This window comes from Lasioglossum baleicum, chromosome 6, assembly GCF_051020765.1.
Source record: "Lasioglossum baleicum chromosome 6, iyLasBale1, whole genome shotgun sequence".
Lineage (NCBI taxonomy): Eukaryota > Metazoa > Arthropoda > Insecta > Hymenoptera > Halictidae > Lasioglossum > Lasioglossum baleicum.
The window spans coordinates 9,088,153-9,108,864 of NC_134934.1; the positions used below are offsets into that span (position 1 = coordinate 9,088,153).

The 20,712-nt window shown below is 36.9% G+C and overlaps 6 protein-coding genes across 10 annotated transcripts; 2 read left to right on the forward strand and 4 right to left on the reverse strand.

Annotated features, from left to right (window-relative positions):
- Positions 1-560: 560 nt before the first annotated feature.
- Positions 561-4,325, reverse strand: LOC143210016 (ESF1 homolog). 2 transcript variants are annotated; one of them, XM_076426434.1, is made up of 8 exons: positions 4,165-4,325; positions 3,022-3,758; positions 2,760-2,935; positions 2,482-2,589; positions 2,201-2,401; positions 1,910-2,132; positions 1,049-1,791; positions 561-978 (listed from the first exon to the last, which is right to left on the reverse strand). In XM_076426434.1, exons 2-8 carry the CDS (start codon positions 3,755-3,757, stop codon positions 874-876), a joined length of 2,292 nt encoding a protein of 763 aa, XP_076282549.1. In that variant the 5' UTR covers position 3,758; positions 4,165-4,325; the 3' UTR covers positions 561-873. The 2 variants fall into 2 exon arrangements, with proteins under 2 accessions (XP_076282549.1, XP_076282548.1); XM_076426433.1 differs by having other exon boundaries at positions 563-978; positions 1,049-1,794; positions 4,165-4,324.
- LOC143210019 (phosducin-like protein 1) lies at positions 4,220-6,012 on the forward strand. Its single transcript, XM_076426441.1, has 4 exons — positions 4,220-4,697; positions 4,759-5,019; positions 5,264-5,678; positions 5,761-6,012. Exons 2-4 carry the CDS (start codon positions 4,816-4,818, stop codon positions 5,991-5,993), a joined length of 852 nt encoding a protein of 283 aa, XP_076282556.1. The 5' UTR covers positions 4,220-4,697; positions 4,759-4,815; the 3' UTR covers positions 5,994-6,012.
- Positions 5,994-7,783, reverse strand: LOC143210018 (uncharacterized). The gene is made up of 3 exons (XM_076426440.1): positions 7,630-7,783; positions 7,052-7,538; positions 5,994-6,982 (listed from the first exon to the last, which is right to left on the reverse strand). Exons 1-3 carry the CDS (start codon positions 7,667-7,669, stop codon positions 6,466-6,468), a joined length of 1,044 nt encoding a protein of 347 aa, XP_076282555.1. The 5' UTR covers positions 7,670-7,783; the 3' UTR covers positions 5,994-6,465.
- A 1,619-nt stretch (positions 7,784-9,402) lies between these two features.
- Uba2 (Ubiquitin-like activating enzyme 2) lies at positions 9,403-14,227 on the forward strand. The gene is made up of 8 exons (XM_076424874.1): positions 9,403-10,399; positions 10,631-10,785; positions 10,856-11,143; positions 11,509-11,576; positions 11,648-11,866; positions 11,940-12,176; positions 12,858-13,444; positions 13,521-14,227. The coding sequence occupies exons 1-8, from the start codon at positions 10,256-10,258 to the stop codon at positions 13,809-13,811; spliced, it is 1,989 nt and encodes a 662-aa protein (XP_076280989.1). The 5' UTR covers positions 9,403-10,255; the 3' UTR covers positions 13,812-14,227.
- A 33-nt stretch (positions 14,228-14,260) lies between these two features.
- LOC143209366 (carbohydrate sulfotransferase 11) lies at positions 14,261-16,131 on the reverse strand. The gene is made up of 5 exons (XM_076424879.1): positions 15,810-16,131; positions 15,528-15,724; positions 15,349-15,468; positions 14,725-14,868; positions 14,261-14,648 (listed from the first exon to the last, which is right to left on the reverse strand). The coding sequence occupies exons 1-5, from the start codon at positions 16,053-16,055 to the stop codon at positions 14,267-14,269; spliced, it is 1,089 nt and encodes a 362-aa protein (XP_076280994.1). The 5' UTR covers positions 16,056-16,131; the 3' UTR covers positions 14,261-14,266.
- A 139-nt stretch (positions 16,132-16,270) lies between these two features.
- Ythdc1 (YTH domain containing 1) lies at positions 16,271-20,432 on the reverse strand. Of its 4 annotated transcripts, none has more exons than XM_076424876.1 (5): positions 20,194-20,432; positions 18,671-19,156; positions 18,321-18,537; positions 18,033-18,237; positions 16,271-17,972 (listed from the first exon to the last, which is right to left on the reverse strand). In XM_076424876.1, exons 2-5 carry the CDS (start codon positions 19,012-19,014, stop codon positions 17,287-17,289), a joined length of 1,452 nt encoding a protein of 483 aa, XP_076280991.1. In that variant the 5' UTR covers positions 19,015-19,156; positions 20,194-20,432; the 3' UTR covers positions 16,271-17,286. The 4 variants fall into 4 exon arrangements, with proteins under 4 accessions (XP_076280991.1, XP_076280992.1, XP_076280993.1 ...); XM_076424877.1 differs by having other exon boundaries at positions 20,144-20,432; XM_076424878.1 differs by having other exon boundaries at positions 16,271-17,617; positions 17,693-17,972; positions 18,671-20,431.
- Between the last annotated feature and the right edge of the window lie 280 nt (positions 20,433-20,712).

The following is a 20,712-nucleotide window of genomic DNA, read 5'->3' on the forward strand; positions in this document are numbered from 1 at the left end:
ACGTCACGTAACCTAAGTATAAAGTAAAAGTACTCCATGAAGTAAGACTCCATGTACTCTTACTTCATGACGTAATCTTAGATCACAGCTTCAGATAACATGCCTTGTTCCCAAGATTACATCGTCTACCAGACGCCAGACACTATACCAGACTACCAGATGACGGATGTGGGAAAAGTGCTATATATCTAGCAATATATAGTAATAGTCTGTTGAGAAGTCGCAATACATATGTAAATACCACGAAGCTAAAGTGTACCTAAATAGAGAGGAAAGAGGAATCGTCGCCGTATCTCATAATCTCATTCTGTATAAATATTTATGAAAACTGTATATAACTGTAATATATATTTTATTACTCGTTCATTTTTACTTTACTCTCATTATTTTAAATATGGCTAACTCATTTTGTCAATTATAATTTGTAAAAAGTTAAATTTTAACGTCGATGTTGATATATAATATGAAATTTGTATTTATTTCCTCACAGAGCAAGACGATACTCCGGGCGGCACCTTTGATGTCGGTAGCTCTGGTTCAGTCTGGTTGTATAGGCACGCGGGAAATTTAAATCAACTTCGCGGCAATAACTTTCACGTCTATTTATTTGAATTGTACAAGATTGAAAAGTTTATATATTTTAATTTTATATTTCAATATTATTTGACTATTTTCAGATTGCCAAATAATGCATTATTAAATTTTTTCCGGCAGGTAAAATATGAATTTATGTTCTATAGCAGCAGATGCTCGTAACCAGTAATTGATTAATCAACTCGAGCCATTCGCGTGTACAAATTTTATTTACATACAGCATTCGGACAATACTTTTCAACAGTAATAAATATCTAAACGTTATCTTTCAATGAAAAATCATTTGATTGGTCGTGCAATATTCTTCGCATTTCTCTTGACGGTTTTAATTAATACTTGCAAGTCTGTATTATGCTTCGTCTTCTGATGTTTGCTTTCGCTTTCCTGAAAGATTAAGAAAAGCTTGCAATTAGATAAGCATAAATACATAGCGTTGTGTGAAATTTCTACTTACATCTATGGGATCGTTATCTGCTCTCCTTTTCAGTTTCTCTTTAATTAACGCCTCGGTACCCTTGGTTTTCCTGTAATGCGGATCCGCTGGGTCGATATTATAATGATGCGATGTGAACAGTGCATTGAACCTCGGATCCTGTACGTTTACTTCGAAATTATCTTCTTGCATCGGCTGTCCGTTTCTCTTTTTACTAAGCCGTTTTTGTTTCGATTTTGTCATCGTGGCAAGTTCTTCGATCTTCTTCATATTGAAATGCCGTTTATCGTCATTCCGATCTTCGTCCATTAGAAGAAGTTCCAATTCGGCTTTACGTTTCTCTTCGTTGTCATCGTCTTCGAACGCGTCATCATTTTTCATTGGCTTTTTCTTTCCACGAAACTGTTTATTCGTAATTTCTTCATCACTTTCACTAGCATCCAAATCAGACTCTTCAGAATTCGTATCTTTGCGTTTCTTTCGCTCTTCTAGTTTAGTTTTCTTTTTCGCTTTACGTTTCTCCAAGTATTGCTCAAATGGTGTCAGATTTTCATCCTTCTTCATCTTCTCCTGTACCAACTTTTCAGCCCTTTTCTTCGTTCCTAGACCCCAGGAAAATTCTAATTCAACCTCTTTCTTTTGCTTTTCTTCCTCCTTCTCTTCGATCTCTTTTAATAGAGCTTTATATTTTTCAACCGAATCAGCATTTGTTTCCAGATCGGAGTCCCCTTTAGCTTCTTGTGATTTTTCTTTCTTTTCTGCATCTTCTGGGATGAAGAAGAAATGTAATTCAAAAGTATTATAAATGTAAAGCTATGTCCAAAACATTCTTTTTTTTGTGGACTTATAGCTTGAAATAAGAAAAGGACGTAGAATTAATACCTGCTTCGTCGTCGCTCGAGTCGGTAGCTAAATAAGCATGCAAATCTCTCTCATTGATGTCGTCCAACTTTCCAGAATTCAGTTTCTGTGCGATCTCCATCCTTTCCGGATTTGTCTCGTCCCACGTCAGCTGCACGTTAACTTGCTGCAGAGCTGTAGTAGTGAACTGTCTCGGTTGATATTTGGAAAGCTCTGGCACCTCATCGCAAACCTCTTTAGGAGTCTTAAAGCAGGCATCTAAGGTCATATACAATGAATACATTTAACATACTTTCAGACTAAACAATGTACCTGATCAAACTCTGTGTCATCCGGTATAAATCTCAGGTCCAGCTTCGTTGCAGTAGATTCATATTCCGTTCCGTCGCACTCTGTGTAAATTTTATTCGCTGTTTCAGCCGAATCAAAGACAACAACAGCATAGTAATACTTTAATCTATGTAACTGATACTGCCTCAATTTTTCCATTTGGTACGTTGACCCCTCTTCATCCTAAAATGTTACAAACTCGTGAGTACTTTTTGTATAAATTCTATTCAGATTTTCTCCTAACTTCAATAAATAAGTCATACCTCGTTTTCATTATCTAAGTCTTCTTTGTTGCTCATTTCTATCAATTCTTTAGGACCCGTGATTTCCTCTTCCTTCATTCGTTGCAAGCCAAACTCTGATGGATAAATCTGAAATTATTTTGCTATAAAAACTGATAGATATCAGAGGTGTGCGAGAACCCGAAAATCGAAACTTCTCGTACTTCGAAGTCTTTGAAACTTTAGACAGTAACAAGGTTCTCGTACACTTCTAATAGATATACTTACTTTCTCATTTCTTAAATGTTTGTTACACTTACCGTAACTGAACGAATGATACCACCGCTTGGTAAAAATGAGTTAAACAAAACTATTAAATCTACAGCACGTATTCTATCCCAATCCATATTGCACACTGCCAATCTATGTGTGATTTCATCTGTTGTACCAGCTTCCTTATCCAATTCACCCCAGTTATGGTCAATTTCTTCTTCATCTAAGTGCAATATACAGTATTAGCTTTCAAATAGAACCATTCATTTAGTTATTAAAAATACTGGTCATGTATAACAATCATATTACCTGAAACCTCCTCGTTATCGTCGTCGTCATCGTCTGAAGAACTGTCTGTCATTAAAACTCCTTCACCCCTAGCATAATTTACGCTTAAATCTCTTAATTTTTCTTTAATTTTGTCCGGGAGTTTGTTAGATTCATTTCCCCTTTTAGTATACAATTGTTTCTTACTCTCCTTCAGATCTGTTTGTAATGTATCCACATCCGACGCACTGCCTGCATCAGATTCTGATTCGGATTCGTTCTCAGACTCTGTATGTTCCTCAGAATCTTCTGTATGTGCTTGTGGTTTAATCCTAAGCAATTCCCCGTTGCTTGAAAAATCATTATCCGACGAATCGCTATGTTCATCCTCATCTTTATCATCCAAATTATTCTTTACATAATCCAGATCTTTCGACTTGTTTAGATTTTTCTTTTTCTTAGACTTCTCTTGCTTCGTTTTCTGTTTACTTTTCAGAGCGACAGTTTTCTTTTCTTCTTCTTTATCTTCAGCAACTACCTCTTCCTCCTCTTCTTCGCTGCTGGATAAGTCATAATACTTTTTCAGATTCTCCGATGATGTTTGACTTACGGGTCTGCCTCTTTTGTCGACGGTATACTGAACGGTGAACCGTTTGTCTTTAAACATACCTTGGAATCTTTTATCTATTTTCACTTTGCGCTCTGCCTTCGGGATCCTTTTAAACTTCGGATCCTTCGCAATGTGTGCGAACCGTGCATCGCTCACTAGTGCATCCATGCTAAAAATATGTAAATAAACACGTAAATATTATAGCATTTTTTAGTTGTGTATATCGTAAATCAATTTCAATCTATCATAAATAAAATATTTTTAATTAAGTTTTTGTTTAAAAAATCAAGTCAAATTTAAATTAACTGTTGAGAAATTCAAAATTTTATTTATTGCAAAGATGTACATCAAATACCTATTTAAAAGTAATTACTAGACTATGGATCTTTATGCTAAATAAAAATGTTTTGCATTAATCTAAATTAAATATTCTTTTAATTATTTAAACTAACTTAAATATTCTTAAAGGGTGAAATTGATTTGCAAAAGGGTGAAATTGATTTGTAAGAAGATGTATGTGATTTGCAAAACGTGTATATTCTTGCTAGAATGACTAGTGTATATTTATTACTTACATGATGTATTTATTTGTAAATAAGTAGGTGCAATATTATTTAAATCCAGAAGATTTAACAATAACAATATACGCGATGCAGTACACGTCTAAATAGTCCATGTGCTTACACTTTACAACATCATCATTTTTACTTCGGATTGGATTTAAATAATAGCGTCATCTGGCGTTGGATTGCCACTACTTTTGGATGAGACCAATAACGCCATCTTTATGCCGTTCACTATTAACCACGAAGAGCGCGATCATGTCGGTGCATCAGTTTGTGCATACAAATATATCTTCGACAGCGTCTTCCTAAGTTAATTGCGAATATTGACATTTCGTAGTAACTGTCGCGTGGTGAATGTCGTATTGTCAGTAAAACATAAATAATATCGTTACGTGAAATAGAATTCTGTGATTATACGAACAGCGCGCTCGAAACTAAATAGTACACAATGCTAACATTACGTGGAACAATATTTGTGACAATGAGATTTTGAAGTTTATTTTCTAGATTTATGTACGATACCGCACGATTTTACAACATAGGTAAGAACAACACATTTTTTATTTTGTATTAATGATTTTGTATTAACTAGAAACGTTTCAGGCATTTTTAGTCTCACCGACTCGTTGTGTATATCAGTTGTACTGTTTACAACTAAACATGTCAACTCTGGAAGATAAGATTCTCGGAGAGAAGTTGCAGTACTATTGCAGTTCGAGCGAAGATGAAGGAAACGATTCGGCGGACTCCGACAAAGAGTCGGATAGTGACAAATATCAGGGAGCAATCACAGAGTCCTTAGAGCCATCGTTTTCAGAATGGGATGGGACTTCTAGTAACACAGGACCAAAGGGTGTTATAAAAGTGAGCCGTTACATCCAATTCGCTTTGTTAGTTAAGAGGGTAGACTCATTTCTTGTTTCTCGATAATGCAACGATGGCGAAGATATGTAATTTGCTTTGATAAGTATATAGTTTGCATTATTGGGAAGCATAAAGCTGCATATGCAGCTATTTTCATAAAGCTGCGACAGCTACATGCTGCTGAATGATGCAAATTATTAAATAATGCAGTACACTATTTTAATCGATCGCAATGTGTTTAAAGGATTGGCAACGCTACAAACAATTAGAAGCTGAAAAGAGAGGAGAACAAGAAAAGGAAAGACTACAATTAATCAAAAAATTGAGCTTAACTTGTCGCAGTTCTTTGGACGAAGAAAAGGAAAAAATTATGCAAACCGATCCTGATCTTGCCGAGCTGCTGACGGATGAATTTCTCTTGGAGTACCAGAGACATAGAATGAAGGAAATGATGGCGCAAGCAGAAAAGCTTCGTTTCGGCAGAGTGATTAATCTGGAAACGGCAGATCACTTTTTCGAAGCAATCGACAATGAAAATAAATCTGTAACAGTCGTTGTGCATGTTTACGAAAGTAACGTGCCTGGCTGCGAAGCTATGAACGGATGTTTAATATCCGTCGCGGAAGACTATCCTTTTGTAAAATTTTGTAAAATCTTAGGTTTGTGGGCCTTGTTTATATTGGCATAAGCTGATTGTTGTCTTCGAATGTTCCCTTGTTAATACAATGAACTATGTTACAGGATCTGTGGCTGGTCTCAGTAGACATTTTCAAAGAGAAGGGGTTCCAGCTTTGTTAGTTTACAAAGCAGGTCAAATAATAGGGAATTTCGTTCACGTGACGGACTACTTAGGCGTAGATTTCTATTCGTCTGACGTCGAAGCCTTTCTGATAGAACACGGCATGCTGACTGACAAAAATTGTGTACCTGCCATTATCTCGCGAAACGAGGATACGTTATCGGACAGTGAATAAAAAATGCTGGACAAACGTTTTTTAATAATTTTTAATACGATCTTCCTAGTACATCCTGTGTATTAGTTCATTATACGAATTAATAATAATCTCATTCATCTTATTACCTCTATTCAACAGCATTCTCGATAACAGTAATAAATAGACTGCGAATCTTTATGTAATTTAAAGCAATGGACATTTTTTAAAAATATATAAGGAAGATAAGAAGAATTCAATTTTTATTTGGCTCCTGTGTCCTGCAATCAATGCAAACATTTTTTATTTTGCATAAAGATCCGCAGTCTAGTAATAAATAATAATGTACTTTACATTAATATCATTTTGTTCCTAAAAAGAAATTAATTTATATAATCGAACAAACTATCGAAGGAATATGTACATATTTATATCTGTCTTGGTAAAAAAAATATATAAATCTATGGAAAAATATTTGAAAAAATTCATCTAGTTTTTCTCAATTATAATTAGCTTATAATTTTTCTAAAATCTGTTTCTTCTTCTGAATAGCTTTATTAAGTTCTAAGTATGTTTTCAAGATGCTACTGTACTCTACGCTTTGTAAACTGTCGTACTGTCTCTTCAGATTCTCTTTTTGATTGATCTCGTTCATTTTTGCGGACAATTTTTCGTCTAGAATCGAATTCAGTGTTTTGTAAGCTGTAACGGTGATCGGAGTTTCCTTGAACATTCTCATAATGCAGGACAATTTTGTAATTTTTGCTTGGACTTCTGCAACTTCGGCTTGCATCAACATGTACTCTGCTTTCTCTAGATAAATTCGATTGAGTTTTATGTATTTAAGATTATTCCAGCTGTCCATTAAAGTCTTGCATCTGGCGATATCAGCTTTGTACTGCTCACACAACTCTTCGATCTTATCTTTCCATTGATACAGTTCCACTTCGTAAGGTTGGAACAATTTTTTACGTGTATTATTATCGTTCGACCTCGTTACTTCTTTCATATTTCCTCCCAATTCTTCGTAGCTGAAATGTTTTTAAGATTAGCATAAATTTAGATAGTACTAAGTCTAAAAAATTACAAATTTATCAAACCTTAGCACAAAGTCGTGTGTTTTCTCACAAAGTAATGCTTCTACGTAACATTTCACATCTAATTTTTCTTCGTAAGTAAGATCGCATTCTGGTAAGTCAGTAATTCCTAATAATGTCATCTTCTCTTGTGCTTTAATAGATGCGGATGGCAAGTGCATATATTTATCGATCTCATGCATCAAAAGTAATCCCGTCAATTTCTTAACAATGTCTTTGGACAATATTTTCTTTTCGTTCATGGCTGCTTCTTTTATACATTCTAAAATAATTTTACTCTTTACATGATTCTGTATGCTTTCCTCGAGCAAAGTCAAACGTTTTATAGCCTTCTGAAGATGATTAAATCCTTGATTCTGTAGTATACATTGGGTATTCCTGCTTGTATTTTGCGTTATACTATGATATTCCGATAAATTTTGTAACGAATCTATTCTACCCATTATTCGGCTACAATTCACACGGGATATCCGTGATATACTATGCAGATCTGAAATTCGACAAATTACACAATTGATAATATCGAGATGTATCTACGATAGTTTCAATTGTCAACTGTTCGTTATCGAGTAATTCCATACCAGATATTTGACTCAAATCGCTGAAACTCATGTTGCTCATTCAAAATGCACACAATTTAGCACTATAGAAGTAAAGATTCATCGAGTTTTATTATGTACAATTGTACCGTGACCGTAACTGACTGCGACAGACACCATTCGAATTCAAAACGGTTATAAGGGGGTAGTCCACCCTGGATTTGTAACTAGAAAATACCTAGAATATTACTAGAAAAATGGCTCGAAACATGGGTTTGCTGGTTTTCAGTTAGTGTCCTTATTTGAGCAAATTTTGGGCTGGGTGAGGGCTCATTCGAAAGAGGAAGGTTCACCGCAGGGGGCTCTGGTCATGAGGTTAACGAGAATATGTTTATATCTAATAATATTAGTGTCCAAAGTAGAGTAAACATCTAGGAAAAAAAACCAGCAGATTTCAATGCATTTTTCTGTCTCCAAAAGTCTTTTTGGCTGATGGGATGACCAGAGCCCCCTGCGGTGAACCTTCCTCTTTCGAATGAGCCCTCACCCAGCCCAAAATTTGCTCAAATGAGGACACTAACTGAAAACCAGCAAATCCATGTTTCGAGCCATTTTTCTAGTAAGATTCTAGTTATTTGCTAGATATTTGCTATTTACTAGGATCTTACTAGATTTTGGGTCGAAAACATGGGTTTGCTGGTTTTCAGTTAGTGTCCTCATTTGAGCAAATTTTGGGCTGGGTGAGGGCTCATTCGAAAGAGGAAGGTTCACCGCAGGGGGCTCTGGTCATCCCATCAGCCAAAAAGACTTTTGGAGACAGAAAAATGCATTGAAATCTGCTGGTTTTTTTTCCTAGATGTTTACTCTACTTTGGACACTAATATTATTAGATATAAACATATTCTCGTTAACCTCATGACCAGAGCCCCCTGCGGTGAACCTTCCTCTTTCGAATGAGCCCTCACCCAGCCCAAAATTTGCTCAAATAAGGACACTAACTGAAAACCAGCAAACCCATGTTTCGAGCCATTTTTCTAGTAATATTCTAGGTATTTTCTAGTTACAAATCCAGGGTGGACTACCCCCATAAATGTCAGCGTTGTCAACCAAAGAAAAGGTAACCACACACAGAAATTCCCTATAGTACAAAGGAGGAGAGGAAAGAAAAAATGGTGCAAACCAGTGCAAACTTATTGTTGCATAAAGAGTTGTAAGGAACGACAAAACCGTGATACAAATTATATCTTTTCACAAGTAAGTATTTTATATATTTAGTATGCTCTTTTTTCCGGGGTACTTATATGTATAGTGACTTTTTCGATTTTTGTCCGCGGTGCACTGTGCTGCGTCTGCGCAAAAAGGATGCACATGGATTTCAGTGATCACGATCACTGTAAATCACAGTGTGAGTTGATCACAGTCAATCACAGTGATCACAGTTGATCAGTGGCGCAGTGATGTGATCAGACCCACCGTAACTCGCGCATGCGCGGCAATTTCAGTCTCAGTAGCGTAACTATTTCGATGAAATCGTGTAGCTTGAGCACCCCGCAGACTTTTATAATTGAAACTTATTCTTTATTTTGAGGATGGGATAGGGAAAGAGCACTGCAATAACTACGCAAAAGAATACATAATCGTCTCTCGTCCATCAGTCGTCCCGCCAATAACACTGGTACATTCTTGCCAGAATAACTGCCTCAAGGCGTCAGGGCCCTGACCGCGTCATTGTAGATACGCTATTGTCTTGGCCGCGCATGCGCGAGTTACGGTGGGTCTGATCCAGTGCTGCCAGATGGTTGTGAGATCGCAACCAGGTACTCTCCTACTTTTCCCCTTCCACTATCCTATTCCATCGCTTTAGGATTGAGTGGGGCAAATGGGAGACACGTTGCGCGTGCGCGATGGGGACGCAACGATGACAGATGAGATGACATGACATTTCGCAGGTTTTAGGTTATTGCCGCGTATCGTATCGTACTCGTGTACATATACGTACTTAATGAAATAAATCATATGGTTCGTTCTAAATAGACATTCTTTATTATAAATAAAATTAATTGTAACATGTGAGAGTTTCAGTCGTGAAGCGAAGTATGAATGCTTTCTTTTATATGTACAATTGAAAAAATTTTGGAATCTGTATGTATGTAGTACTGAGTTACATTCCAGTAAAATCAATAAATCATAATATATTTTAACACTGTTAACCCTCATACGCTTCTCAAAAATAGTTGCATAAAAGAGACTGGGATAATAAATTCACTCATTTTTCTTCTACACGATAAATTGACAAATTATGTTTTATTTGTAACGTTATATTTTAAAGAAATACAATAATTACATAGTATGTGAAATAAGTAAATGGGTGAATTTTACGCGGCAATAACCTAAAACCTGCGAAATGTCATGCCATTGTTGCGTCTCCATCGCGCACGCGCAACATCTCCCATTTGCCTCACTCAATCCCTGTCGCACACGCGCAACGTGTCACATATTACTCTGGTCATCAGAGAGGGGGTACCTCATATCGGCGTGATTCCCCTCATCTGGCAGCACTGGTCTGATCACATCACTGCAGTGGCGTCGTGCAGCGTCGTGGCGTCAGCGCGTTTGTAGCGGTTAGCGGTGTTTATTGGAATTTCGATTTTCTCATTTAGCCTGAAAAATGGCGGCCAGCATCAACGGTGTGTTCAGTGATAAATTACAAAATGCGGTACTGCAAAGTAAAGTGCTGATTGTGGGCGCTGGTGGGATCGGGTGCGAAATATTAAAAAATCTTGTTATGACAGGATTCACCGACATCGAGATTGTAAGCATTGAAAGCCGCCATGATATCGTAGCGTTGTTCTTAACCTATATGTTTTTCCCTCCTTTACTTGTGAATTCTTTAAAGCCGGTATTTACATTATCCTTTTTCTACTTACATTACATCACGTGTTTCTAATGTATGTTATCGAATACAACGCGACCGATATTCTTGTTCGATCTACTACAGATTGGATGCACTAATAATAAATAAACGTAAATACGTTGTTTTCAGATCGATCTAGACACGATCGACGTTAGTAACTTGAATAGACAGTTCTTGTTCCAAAAGAAACATGTGGGTAAATCAAAAGCGCTCGTTGCAAAAGAAACTGCACAGACGTTCAATCCTGATGTGAAAATTGTTCATTATCACGACAGTATTACATCGTAAGTAATTTCAAACACGATTAAATCATAGTGTTAATATTTTTATAATTATTCGTAATACTTCCACCAGCTCTGAATATGGAGTATCATTTTTCAAAAAGTTCAGCCTAGTTATGAATGCTCTCGATAATCGAGCAGCTAGGAATCACGTGAATCGCATGTGTTTAGCAGCGGATATACCTTTAATTGAATCCGGTACTGCCGGTTACGAGGGACAAGTAGAACTCATTAAAAAAGGATTAAGTCAGTGCTACGAGTGTACACCTAAAGCTGCGCAAAAGACTTATCCTGGCTGCACAATACGTAATACACCCAGTGAACCTATCCACTGTATAGTATGGGCTAAGCACTTATTCAAGTAGGTTCCTGAATTAGTAATTTCTCTTATAAATGTACAGTTCGTTGAATCACATGTGTTCTCGCTACAGTAGTAGCGATAGAAAACGTTGAGTACTACATTATAAGTAGACTGCAGATTTTTATGGATTTATGAAGAAATTGGTTGGGTGGAATATAAAACAGTAAAGATTTAAAACATTCAAGAATGTTGTATTGTTGCTTTTAATATAACAAAGTCGTTAAGGGATGAAATAAATTTTTCTGTTAGTCCTTCTTCCCACAATCAATGCAAAACATTTTTATTTTACATAAAGATCTGCAGTCTAGTTATGAGACGCGAATGTTATAGACGAATGTAAGAAAGCACTTTTGTATTTTTTGTAGTCAATTATTTGGCGAAGAAGATCCTGATCAAGACGTCTCTCCAGATACTGCTGATCCAGAAGCAGCAGGTAACATGCTTGCAACAATGCCTGCTAAAATGTTAATACGTTAATCTATACGCAGGAATTCTTTATTGCAGATACAGCGGGCGAAGGTGCTTTAAATTCAGAATCGAATGAGAAAGGAAATGTCGACAGAGTATCCACAAGAGCTTGGGCACAGTCATGCGACTACGATCCAGAGAAATTGTTCACAAAACTATTCCACGATGACATCAAATACTTGCTTAGTATGGATAATCTGTGGAAGAAGAGAAGACCTCCTACCCCATTGAATTGGAAAGAATTACCAGACGGAGGTTTGTCAAATTGATTGTCAGAATTATCCAGTTAATTAATAAATGTAGAATTATAAATTTCTGTGTTATACAGTGCCAGGATGTAGTAAAGAAGTAAACGAACCTGGACTGAAAGACCAACAACGTTGGAGTATTTCGAAATGTGGAAGCATATTTGCCGAAGCGGTGAAAAACCTGAGTAAATCAGCTTCCAAAGAGAATCTTGTTTGGGACAAGGATGATCAAAGTTCGATGGACTTTGTAGCAGCTTGTGCCAATATAAGAGCTCAAATTTTCAGTATACCTCAAAAGACGAGATTCGATATAAAGTGTAAGTAACAAATCCGCTCTACATTTTCACGAATTGCTAAATTTCTATCGGATAATTTTTATTCCCAAGAATTGTGGAATAACAATGAAAGTATTTGTCATTCTAATATCTGTGGTTGACGCTAGGGCTGTTGCTTTCCTTCGAAGGTCGAAGGTTTTGAAGCTTCGATGTTTCGAATTTCGGAGCTTCGATTTCTGAAACTTCGAAAGTGATAAGAATCGAATTTTCGAAGCTTTGAAATTCGAACCTCTGTAGTAAATTATTAGAGGATTAAAAGAAACGGAGTTTCGAAGCTTTGAACTTCGAAATTTTACTGCTGAGTTATATTTGATACTATTACAGACACTACTAAAAGATTGATTAAGTTAAGATTCGAATCTACGAAGAGTCGAAGCTTCGGAAAAGTAACAGCCCCAGTTGACACAACTTCAAAAAATTCAAGTTTACGCGTTAATTGAACTTCAGAGTATAGGGTTTACGTGTTTACCAGAAGGAAGTCACGAAAACAAATTCGAAAGGCTCAAAAATGTCCTATGTCAAAGAATTAGCGATTAAAACTTTAAACGGCGAAATCTCGAAAGTGAAAGCAGTGATCAACATATTTAATACCGTATTTTTCATTGCTTGCTAGTTTCTAAAAATGAAACAAGTAACGCTAACAGTTTCTGTTTTTTCTTCTAGCAATGGCGGGAAATATAATTCCAGCAATCGCGACTACAAACGCGATAGTAGGTGGTCTAGTTGTTCTTCACGCGTTTTGTATACTGGAGGATAAATTGAAGGCATGCAGATCTGTATATCTACGTTCGAAAATGAATCACCGCAACCGATTGCTCGTTCCGGAAAAGAATGTAAATCCGCCGAATCCGAAATGTTATGTATGCGCGAAAACACCGCAAGTCGTGTTAGCGGTTGATACGTCCAAGATGACGATCAAAGAGTTGGATGAAGTAGTATTAAAGAATAGGTTGAACATGGTCGCTCCGGATGTTTATATAGATGGTACCGGTACGATTGTGATTAGTAGCGAAGAAGGAGAGACCGAGGAAAACAATGATAAAATTTTAGAACAATTAGGAATTAAAGACGGTACTATTCTTAAAGTCGATGACTTCCATCAAAATTATTCGCTAACTGTGATCGTGGTCTATAGAGAACGACCGAGTGTAAAGGGCGATAGTCCAGATTTCCTGATCCTAGCGGATGAGAAAGATCTGAAGCCTGAAGGTGAAAACGATCTGGCAAAACCATCCACTTCGAATGGAATAGTAAGTAAAAGTTTGTTGCCCGAATGCAGTCGCTTTGAACACTTTCAAAATTTCTATAATCCACAATTCTACACAGGCTACGGACTACCAATCCGATGACAATGTCACGATCGTCGAAGCTGATGTTGTACCGGAAGCCGCGAAGAAACGCAAGATTGAAATGCCGAATGTTGCTTCTCCGAAGAAACGGAAAATACAAGCCAACGATGTGGAGGACAACGATGTGTGTATAATTGAAAACGATGTGAATAACGATACCGCGAATGTTGCCACAGTATCAAAGCCAAAAGCAAAACGCAAACTATCGGAAGACGATGATTGTGTAATCATGCAAGATGATATACAGCCGACTGTTACCTCGCAGTGAATGAATGGGAAACTAAACCGAACCGTTTTGAACGCAAGGCGTACAAATTGCCGAGAAAATGTGAGAATCAGTATATTAATTTTTACGTAAAGTTAAATGTATGTTTACACGAAATACAATTATTCACACGAATTCCAGTAGTCGATTTGCGATTAATTTTATGGATACGATTCTCCGAAATAATAAAGGAGACGTAATTGTTAGCGGTTGTCAGTCGAAGGTACGCTTGATGAAATGCTATGAGAATGAATGTGGTATGTACGATAGCGATCTAAACATTTCGATTGTATTGTATTTCTTGTGAGTATTTATGAGAATACGTAACTTCTTTTATGTTTCTGGTATGTCATTTCACGAGTGTACCTATACATTTTTGTATAAAAAGAAAGAAATAAATACTTTTTTAGTACTGTGGACTATAAGTCGTAACTAAACCAACACACGTAACCTTTCAGTTAATTCTTTTTATTTGTACAATACATATATCGGCTCAAATCATAATTGTACATCTCGAAATCGACTTTGTATCTATCGTACAGTTTAAAAATCATTTCTCGTGTTAAACTCCGCAAATATTTACATGTAATGGCGAAATTAGTATAGCCCCCTCGCGTTTTTTCCAATCTCGATAAATTTGTTTTTCGTTGGTCCAAACCTAATCTTGAGAATATGTAATTGATTTGTGTGTTCGTATAATCGTCCAACTTCAAAATGTAATTGTATCGTATGTTACAAACGCTACAATGTGTATAATAGCTGTCCCAGTGAACATCGTCTTGTTCTGAACTTTGCAAAAGCCACCGCACAAATTCATTAAACGTTGGTACCAGTTTTAGTCTGAGCAAGACAAAAAAGGAACATGTTCAAACACAATGTTACAGCGGTGATAAGATTTTGTTACATAAAATAGTACCTTTTGTCGTGCGTAAATACTTTTTCCTGAAAATTACCGGTCGATATATTCGAATGAAAAAGCGCGGGTCTTGTAAGGTGAAAAATCTTTTTAGCATAAATCCAAGCTTGTGCTGTGTGCTTTGAATTGTCTTCTATGCGGTCTCTGAAATGTACAAATATTTTTTAATTTAATCGTAACGCTTCTCATTTCTCGATAATGCAAAGATGGGGTTCTTCAGTAGTCAAAAGCGCTAGATAAAAGATGAATCTAGGCCGCGGTCGCTCTCAAAAGTCCTATTTTTACGTTTACGAGGCGTAATTTGCATTATTTGGCAGCACTTAGTAATTTGTAGGGGTGGGCGGGTACCCAAAGTTGAATTCGGAGACCCGAACGTTATAAATTTTGTTCGACTTCGGGTACCGGCGCGTAGTAATTTGCATTATTCTAATTTGTAGCACCCCTACAAATTACGTTGCCGAATAATACAAATTACGCCTCGTAAAAATAGGACTTTTTAAAGCGACTGCGACCTAGATTGATCTTTTATCCAGCGCTTTTGATTTTGATGAAAAACCCCACCTTTGCATTATCGAGAAATGAGTATTCCGGGAACGAGGCTACCCCTTAAAAAAGAAAATATACCTGTACGACGACACAAGTCGATGAAAAGGGTGCCGCACAACTAAAAGTTTAAATGTCTTCGTATCCTTTATGAGGCGGTGTAGCTCCTCCAGAGTTTGCGGCGCTAGAATATCGACCTCTCTACAAGAAATTTGCACAATCAAGTAACAATTCCATTGAAACAATAAATTTATAATTACCTATAATAATCGTGTGTAACATGACGATTTCTCATATCGGAAAACAGCTTTGTAAAACTCGTCGAAGCGGCTTTACGGATCCAACAATACATGGACTTTCGTTCAAAGTTATACAAAAAATGTCTTCTTCTCAATGGAGTTCTTAAATTATATTTATCACATGTATTTGAAATTTGTTGCAGTAACGATACGCTTTCCTAACGAAACAATACGTTCACGGTCACTATATATATATATACGTTCACTGTACACTGCATTTCAATGATTTTATAATTGGTTTACCTGCAAGTTAATCGGGTTGCTAATACTTATTTCATCATGCCCTAAATGGCTTTTGTCAAAGCTGATCGGCTTTGTGATCGCTCGTTGTATAACAATATATTTCTCTTTCGATTGATGAACAGAAACGGGTGAATCGGATCGTACCGTAAAATAAATACGGTGTTTGATCCTTAATAAAAGGAAGCAAACGATAATATATAAAATAACGCACAACGTGCATTTTACAAACTGTATTCTGTACGACATAATTAAAACTGAACGTGTGCATTCTAATAAACGGATGAGATACGAGATTGAAACTTCCGTCCGTGAATTGTCTGCGGGGGTTGTGTGAAAGATAAGTTTTATCTTGAAGTTCTTATTTCTTTCTTCTTCATTTTTTAAGAAGTAGGCAAAAGTTGTTTTTTTAAAATGTAATCAGGCTAATTAGGAAGGATGTGTAAAAAATAAAACGAAACGAATGTATGCATCTTGCACTTTACTGCGAAATAACGTCGGAAAACATGTAAATCAATGATTTCGGTACATAATCACGACGTTAGGCTGCTTCTGTAAATAAGCAATAGTAATGATTCAATAATTACATGTATGTTGTAAACGATTTGTATTATTAATCATGACAAAAATATTCTCTTTTCGAAGTAGACGCCTTCTTACAAAATGTTCGATTATAAAATTCTCATTTATATTAACCGAAAAAATAATTTATGGTAACGACACGTTACATGAATTGCTGCGAAAGTGAATTCCCCTATCCACGGCAGTGATCTACGTATGTTAAAACGGTACATCATGCTTATCAAATTTGAGTATCAATAGAAAAATCAGTACTATCAATACTCACACTGATTCACAACTGATTCACTATTTTCGTTTTTTACTTTTGTATAAAAAGTACGTGTCTCAGATACGACTACGAGAATTACAAAAATATATATAAATAATAGCTAAATTGTATAAGAAACTTAACAGTAAACTACAACATACCGCAGCAGACAGTACCTACGATTATTGCTAAATGCAAAACAATCAAATTGGATCAATTGTGAATCATTGTTCAATTCTATACACAATTTTTTTTTATCTCTCCACTTAGTTGTTACTTACTTGTACTACTATACGTAATATTATGTGAAAGAGAAACTAAGTATACAATATTTATTCATTATTATACAATTCAAGCATTTAGATATGCCTTTCGATCAATCCATTCGTCATTGAAACACAATAGTGTTTGCATTTATGTTAAAAATTACATGGTGTTTGTGTGTGTATATATATTTATATATATATATATATAAAATCACAAAACACATTCTTTTTGAATTACTACTACATTGATTAAAGTTCCCATTCGATGAAATTCCTTTCATTACATGATCGTAAGTATTGTGATTCTTTTGAAAGCCCTTATAAGGTGTGCATGAATTGAGAAATGAATTATGTAAATGGATGAAGAGAGAATGTAAATAATTTTTTATCTACGATCCCTGTATCTATGATGGTGATCCCGGGAGGATCGATGATCACTGTGCCGACTATGCCGACTCGCTGTTCTCCATAAAAATTCATCTACACTTCTCTCGTAGCTGCGTTTTTCAAGTGCGGATGCAGCCGCGCTATAATCAGGTGGCAATGGCAGGCCATCGTAATACCTGGGTGGCGGTGGCGGTGGAGGTAAAGAGTCATAAGGATGAGGTGCAGCGTAAGGAGGTAATGGAGGTAATTGGTGTTGCATGGTACGCATGTAATCCGCGACATATGCTTCTGCCGCCGCAGCTACACCTAATCCAGGACTACCGTATCCCCTGTAACGTTGACAACCGTTAAACTTTGAGCGTAAAGCTGCCGTTGACAATGCAGCTTTAAATCGAGTACTGTACTTTGAGTAAGGAGAATCGCCTCGAGTAAACCAGGAAGCATATCGATGATGATGATGATCCCTAGATCCTCTATGATCGTTACCAGCTAAATGAGATCCTCTGGCTAGAGAAGCCAAACGAGATCGTGAAGTTAAGAAAAGCCTACGTCCCCTACCACCTCTCGACCGTAAAAATCTAGAACTGTTATTAACAGGTCTGTTGTCTCTGTACGAACGAGACGATTTTGTAACATGCTTCGCTGCTTCCTTCGATTTTCTCAAGATCGGAGTCATTTCGATGCCTAAAACATACATTGTCGTAAACAATTGTACTCGAGAAAATCAGGGAGTTTTTCAATTACCTTCGTCCTCTGGAAACAACCTGCACAATTCCTCCGCAACTCTTGGCTCTATCTCTTGTCCGTCTCGCCCAATTTTTACCTGCTTACCATCATTCCATGGGTTATACAAGTGTAACGTTGCTGTAAATGGTAATTCCTTCCTACATATCCAATCAACTTTAAATACACCCCCTAAAGCTTTCGCCGATAATCCGGGAGGTAACACCTAGAATTTATATTTTATCCGATATGTAACGTTACGTAACAGTTTCGAAAGTTGTCTATAGTTAATTCTACGCGTATACAAACCCAAGAAATGGGTGCTCCGTCTCTTCTAGACTCTGTACTAAGCCGTGCGAAGCCTGCAAACTTCCCTGATTCTTTCACAGAAAATACTAAAAGTACATTTCTGGACTCCCTGTAAGCTTGATTCAAATTGGCTTCGTTTTGCGGTAACGTACTCCATACTCCTTTCGCCTTGGACAACGTAACATTCTCGGCATTGTTCGATTTGATGATGAAAAATCTAACAAAAAGAACTTTAAGACATGTTCTTGGCATTTACGTTATAGCGTACTTATCTAAACGTTCGCAAGTAGAGAAACCAACGAGTTTACATAAGATTAATGAAAACATAATATGTAATAAAAGCAGCAAACCTTGCATCCCTAAACAAGTAATTTAATTTTGTGGCATAATCGTAGCTCTTGACAATTCCTTTACTCTCCTTAGACCTCGCACGCTTTGTTTCGGGGCTGGAGGATTTCGAATCCCTTGACCTAGCACGTTTTCCCCTGTTTTTTCTATTGCGTTTATTGTCTCCACGCGAGGATTTAGTCGAAACTGAGCTTATACTAGGCTGACTAGAATCTGAATTCGAACTGCTAGACGAAACTTCACTACGTGTGTCGTACGTTTCGTCGGCAGCGATTTTTAATTCGTCTACTATGTCATTCTCTCCGCAACTTAGATTTAAGTTGTCTCCGTCGGTATTATTGTCCATAGTTTCACTGTTTATTTGATCACTTTCACTAATGCTCGTAAATATATCTCTTCACTTGTCCCGTCATCCAGGCTTTGTACTGCTGGATGTTTCGGGCTCTCTTGCGTGAAGCCAATGCAGTTCTGGCGCCTTTAAACCTTTTCTGAAACGCAAATATAAAAAAGGGCTTACTAGATGGATATCCAGCAGGCTGTGATACTTGTCCGAGAACAATATCATATTCGAACGAATCTGGCATGTCATACGGCAATTATACGGTAGAAAGCAATGTGGCAACATTTTTTAGCATACAAGGAGGAAAGTTTCTGAAGATCGCACACGAAATCCGATTTAATGTCACTGTGGTAAAAGATTTAAAAAGTCCATTCGCCAAAAACTTTGACTTTAAGATTGTCCTTATGCCGTTTGATTAAAATGTTTTACGAGTTTTATAAAATATATATATATATATATCTACAATGTCTGCAAGTACACCTTGCGTTTGGTAGATATGAATTGTATTGCCTAGGGTCGCAAAAGAGTTTTTTTGTTTCAATGGAAACAACTTTTAACAAAGAAAAACAACTTTGCTTCTCTCTCTCTTTCTCTCTGTCTCTTTCCCTTTTTTTTGTTAAATTCACGAATATAAATGTCCGTTTTATATAAGCAGAAAACTAAATGATATGTTTTGAACTGCAGAAGATTTTCCCTCTGTTCGTAATGAAACGGAGTACACAATTCTCGTTGCTCTATGAAACACAATGAGTGCCGCTTTTTTTTCGAACGTTATACGTGAATGTTTCTGGTAAAGTTTATTTAGTAAACAGACAGTTTACAAGATTAAACAATCTTGGCTAAAATGTGTTTTTTTTTTTATATATTTGTAGCCTATTTTTAACGTATGGAGGCGAGGAGTCTCGTCGATGGTTTTGTTTTTCTGTGTACGTCAGACAAAACAACACATTGTGCTCGTTTGATGCTGTATATTTATTATGCAGTCTTTGGAAACGCGGAGGCTATGCCTAGGAGAAGTCCGTTGCGAATAGTAAATTGGTTACTAGCACAATCGGCACCACAAAACATACGTAACTCGAGACCATCGTTCTCGCCAGTTTTGATTTTATCGAAAATAGTTCATGGTTTTACAAACATAAGTCCTTGGACGTTAGAAACCCTTTTAGGCAGCTCGTACACACTTACGTGCACACTCGTTCTTCACTTTAACACACTTCGCACCTCACGCAAGAATGCTCAATGATATTATCGTATGCGTTCAACAACTATATCTACGACTTCTTCCGCACGAAATACATTGGAGATTTGCACAAGGGATTTCCGCGTCTCTTCATTAAACCACAGTAAACGATCCTTTCTTCACAGAACCGTAAACCACAGCGTCCATTGTGTGACGTGTACACCAGGATCGATAGAAAAGATGATACCCCATGATACACAGTCATCTTACAGAGGCGAAACTCTCACGTTTTTCGATAGTTCAGTGTTCAGCATTCAGTCTAGTCTATACAGGGTGTCCCAAAATTCGTGAACTTCCCGAAAGGTGGTGGTTCCTGAGACCTGCTGAGACCATTTCAAGCGACATTTTCCTTTGCAAAAATGTTATCCGCGGCTTTGTTTAGGAGTTATTAACGAATAACACGGACCAATCAGAGCGCAACCTAGACGCGAGTTGCCACAGTCGGCCCGGTGCGCCAACTGTCT

What these genes read in the sequence shown, in the direction of transcription:
- Ythdc1 (XM_076424876.1), bottom strand. Translation starts at nt 19,014, where the DNA reads ATGGACAATAATACCGACGGAGACAACTTAAATCTAAGTTGCGGAGAG. An exon ending in TACTTGTTTAGGGATGCAAG is followed by an intron (nt 18,538 to 18,670) that starts GTTTGCTGCTTT and finishes TCTTTTTGTTAG; the next exon opens with ATTTTTCATCATCAAATCGA. An exon ending in GTTGTTTCCAGAGGACGAAG is followed by an intron (nt 17,973 to 18,032) that starts GTAATTGAAAAA and finishes TGTATGTTTTAG; the next exon opens with GCATCGAAATGACTCCGATC.
- Uba2 (XM_076424874.1), top strand. Translation starts at nt 10,256, where the DNA reads ATGGCGGCCAGCATCAACGGTGTGTTCAGTGATAAATTACAAAATGCG. An exon ending in TGGGCTAAGCACTTATTCAA is followed by an intron (nt 11,144 to 11,508) that starts GTAGGTTCCTGA and finishes TATTTTTTGTAG; the next exon opens with TCAATTATTTGGCGAAGAAG. An exon ending in CATCCACTTCGAATGGAATA is followed by an intron (nt 13,445 to 13,520) that starts GTAAGTAAAAGT and finishes AATTCTACACAG; the next exon opens with GCTACGGACTACCAATCCGA.
- LOC143210018 (XM_076426440.1), bottom strand. Translation starts at nt 7,669, where the DNA reads ATGAGCAACATGAGTTTCAGCGATTTGAGTCAAATATCTG. An exon ending in CGATTTGAGTCAAATATCTG is followed by an intron (nt 7,539 to 7,629) that starts GTATGGAATTAC and finishes GTCGAATTTCAG; the next exon opens with ATCTGCATAGTATATCACGG. An exon ending in ACACACGACTTTGTGCTAAG is followed by an intron (nt 6,983 to 7,051) that starts GTTTGATAAATT and finishes AAAACATTTCAG; the next exon opens with CTACGAAGAATTGGGAGGAA.
- LOC143209366 (XM_076424879.1), bottom strand. Translation starts at nt 16,055, where the DNA reads ATGTCGTACAGAATACAGTTTGTAAAATGCACGTTGTGCGTTATTTTA. An exon ending in GCAACCCGATTAACTTGCAG is followed by an intron (nt 15,725 to 15,809) that starts GTAAACCAATTA and finishes TTGTTTCGTTAG; the next exon opens with GAAAGCGTATCGTTACTGCA. An exon ending in CGACTTGTGTCGTCGTACAG is followed by an intron (nt 14,869 to 15,348) that starts GTATATTTTCTT and finishes TGTACATTTCAG; the next exon opens with AGACCGCATAGAAGACAATT.
- LOC143210016 (XM_076426433.1), bottom strand. Translation starts at nt 3,757, where the DNA reads ATGGATGCACTAGTGAGCGATGCACGGTTCGCACACATTGCGAAGGAT. An exon ending in CGATAACGAGGAGGTTTCAG is followed by an intron (nt 2,936 to 3,021) that starts GTAATATGATTG and finishes TATTGCACTTAG; the next exon opens with ATGAAGAAGAAATTGACCAT. An exon ending in ACTTAGATAATGAAAACGAG is followed by an intron (nt 2,402 to 2,481) that starts GTATGACTTATT and finishes GTAACATTTTAG; the next exon opens with GATGAAGAGGGGTCAACGTA.
- LOC143210019 (XM_076426441.1), top strand. Translation starts at nt 4,816, where the DNA reads ATGTCAACTCTGGAAGATAAGATTCTCGGAGAGAAGTTGCAGTACTAT. An exon ending in GACCAAAGGGTGTTATAAAA is followed by an intron (nt 5,020 to 5,263) that starts GTGAGCCGTTAC and finishes ATGTGTTTAAAG; the next exon opens with GATTGGCAACGCTACAAACA. An exon ending in AAAATTTTGTAAAATCTTAG is followed by an intron (nt 5,679 to 5,760) that starts GTTTGTGGGCCT and finishes ACTATGTTACAG; the next exon opens with GATCTGTGGCTGGTCTCAGT.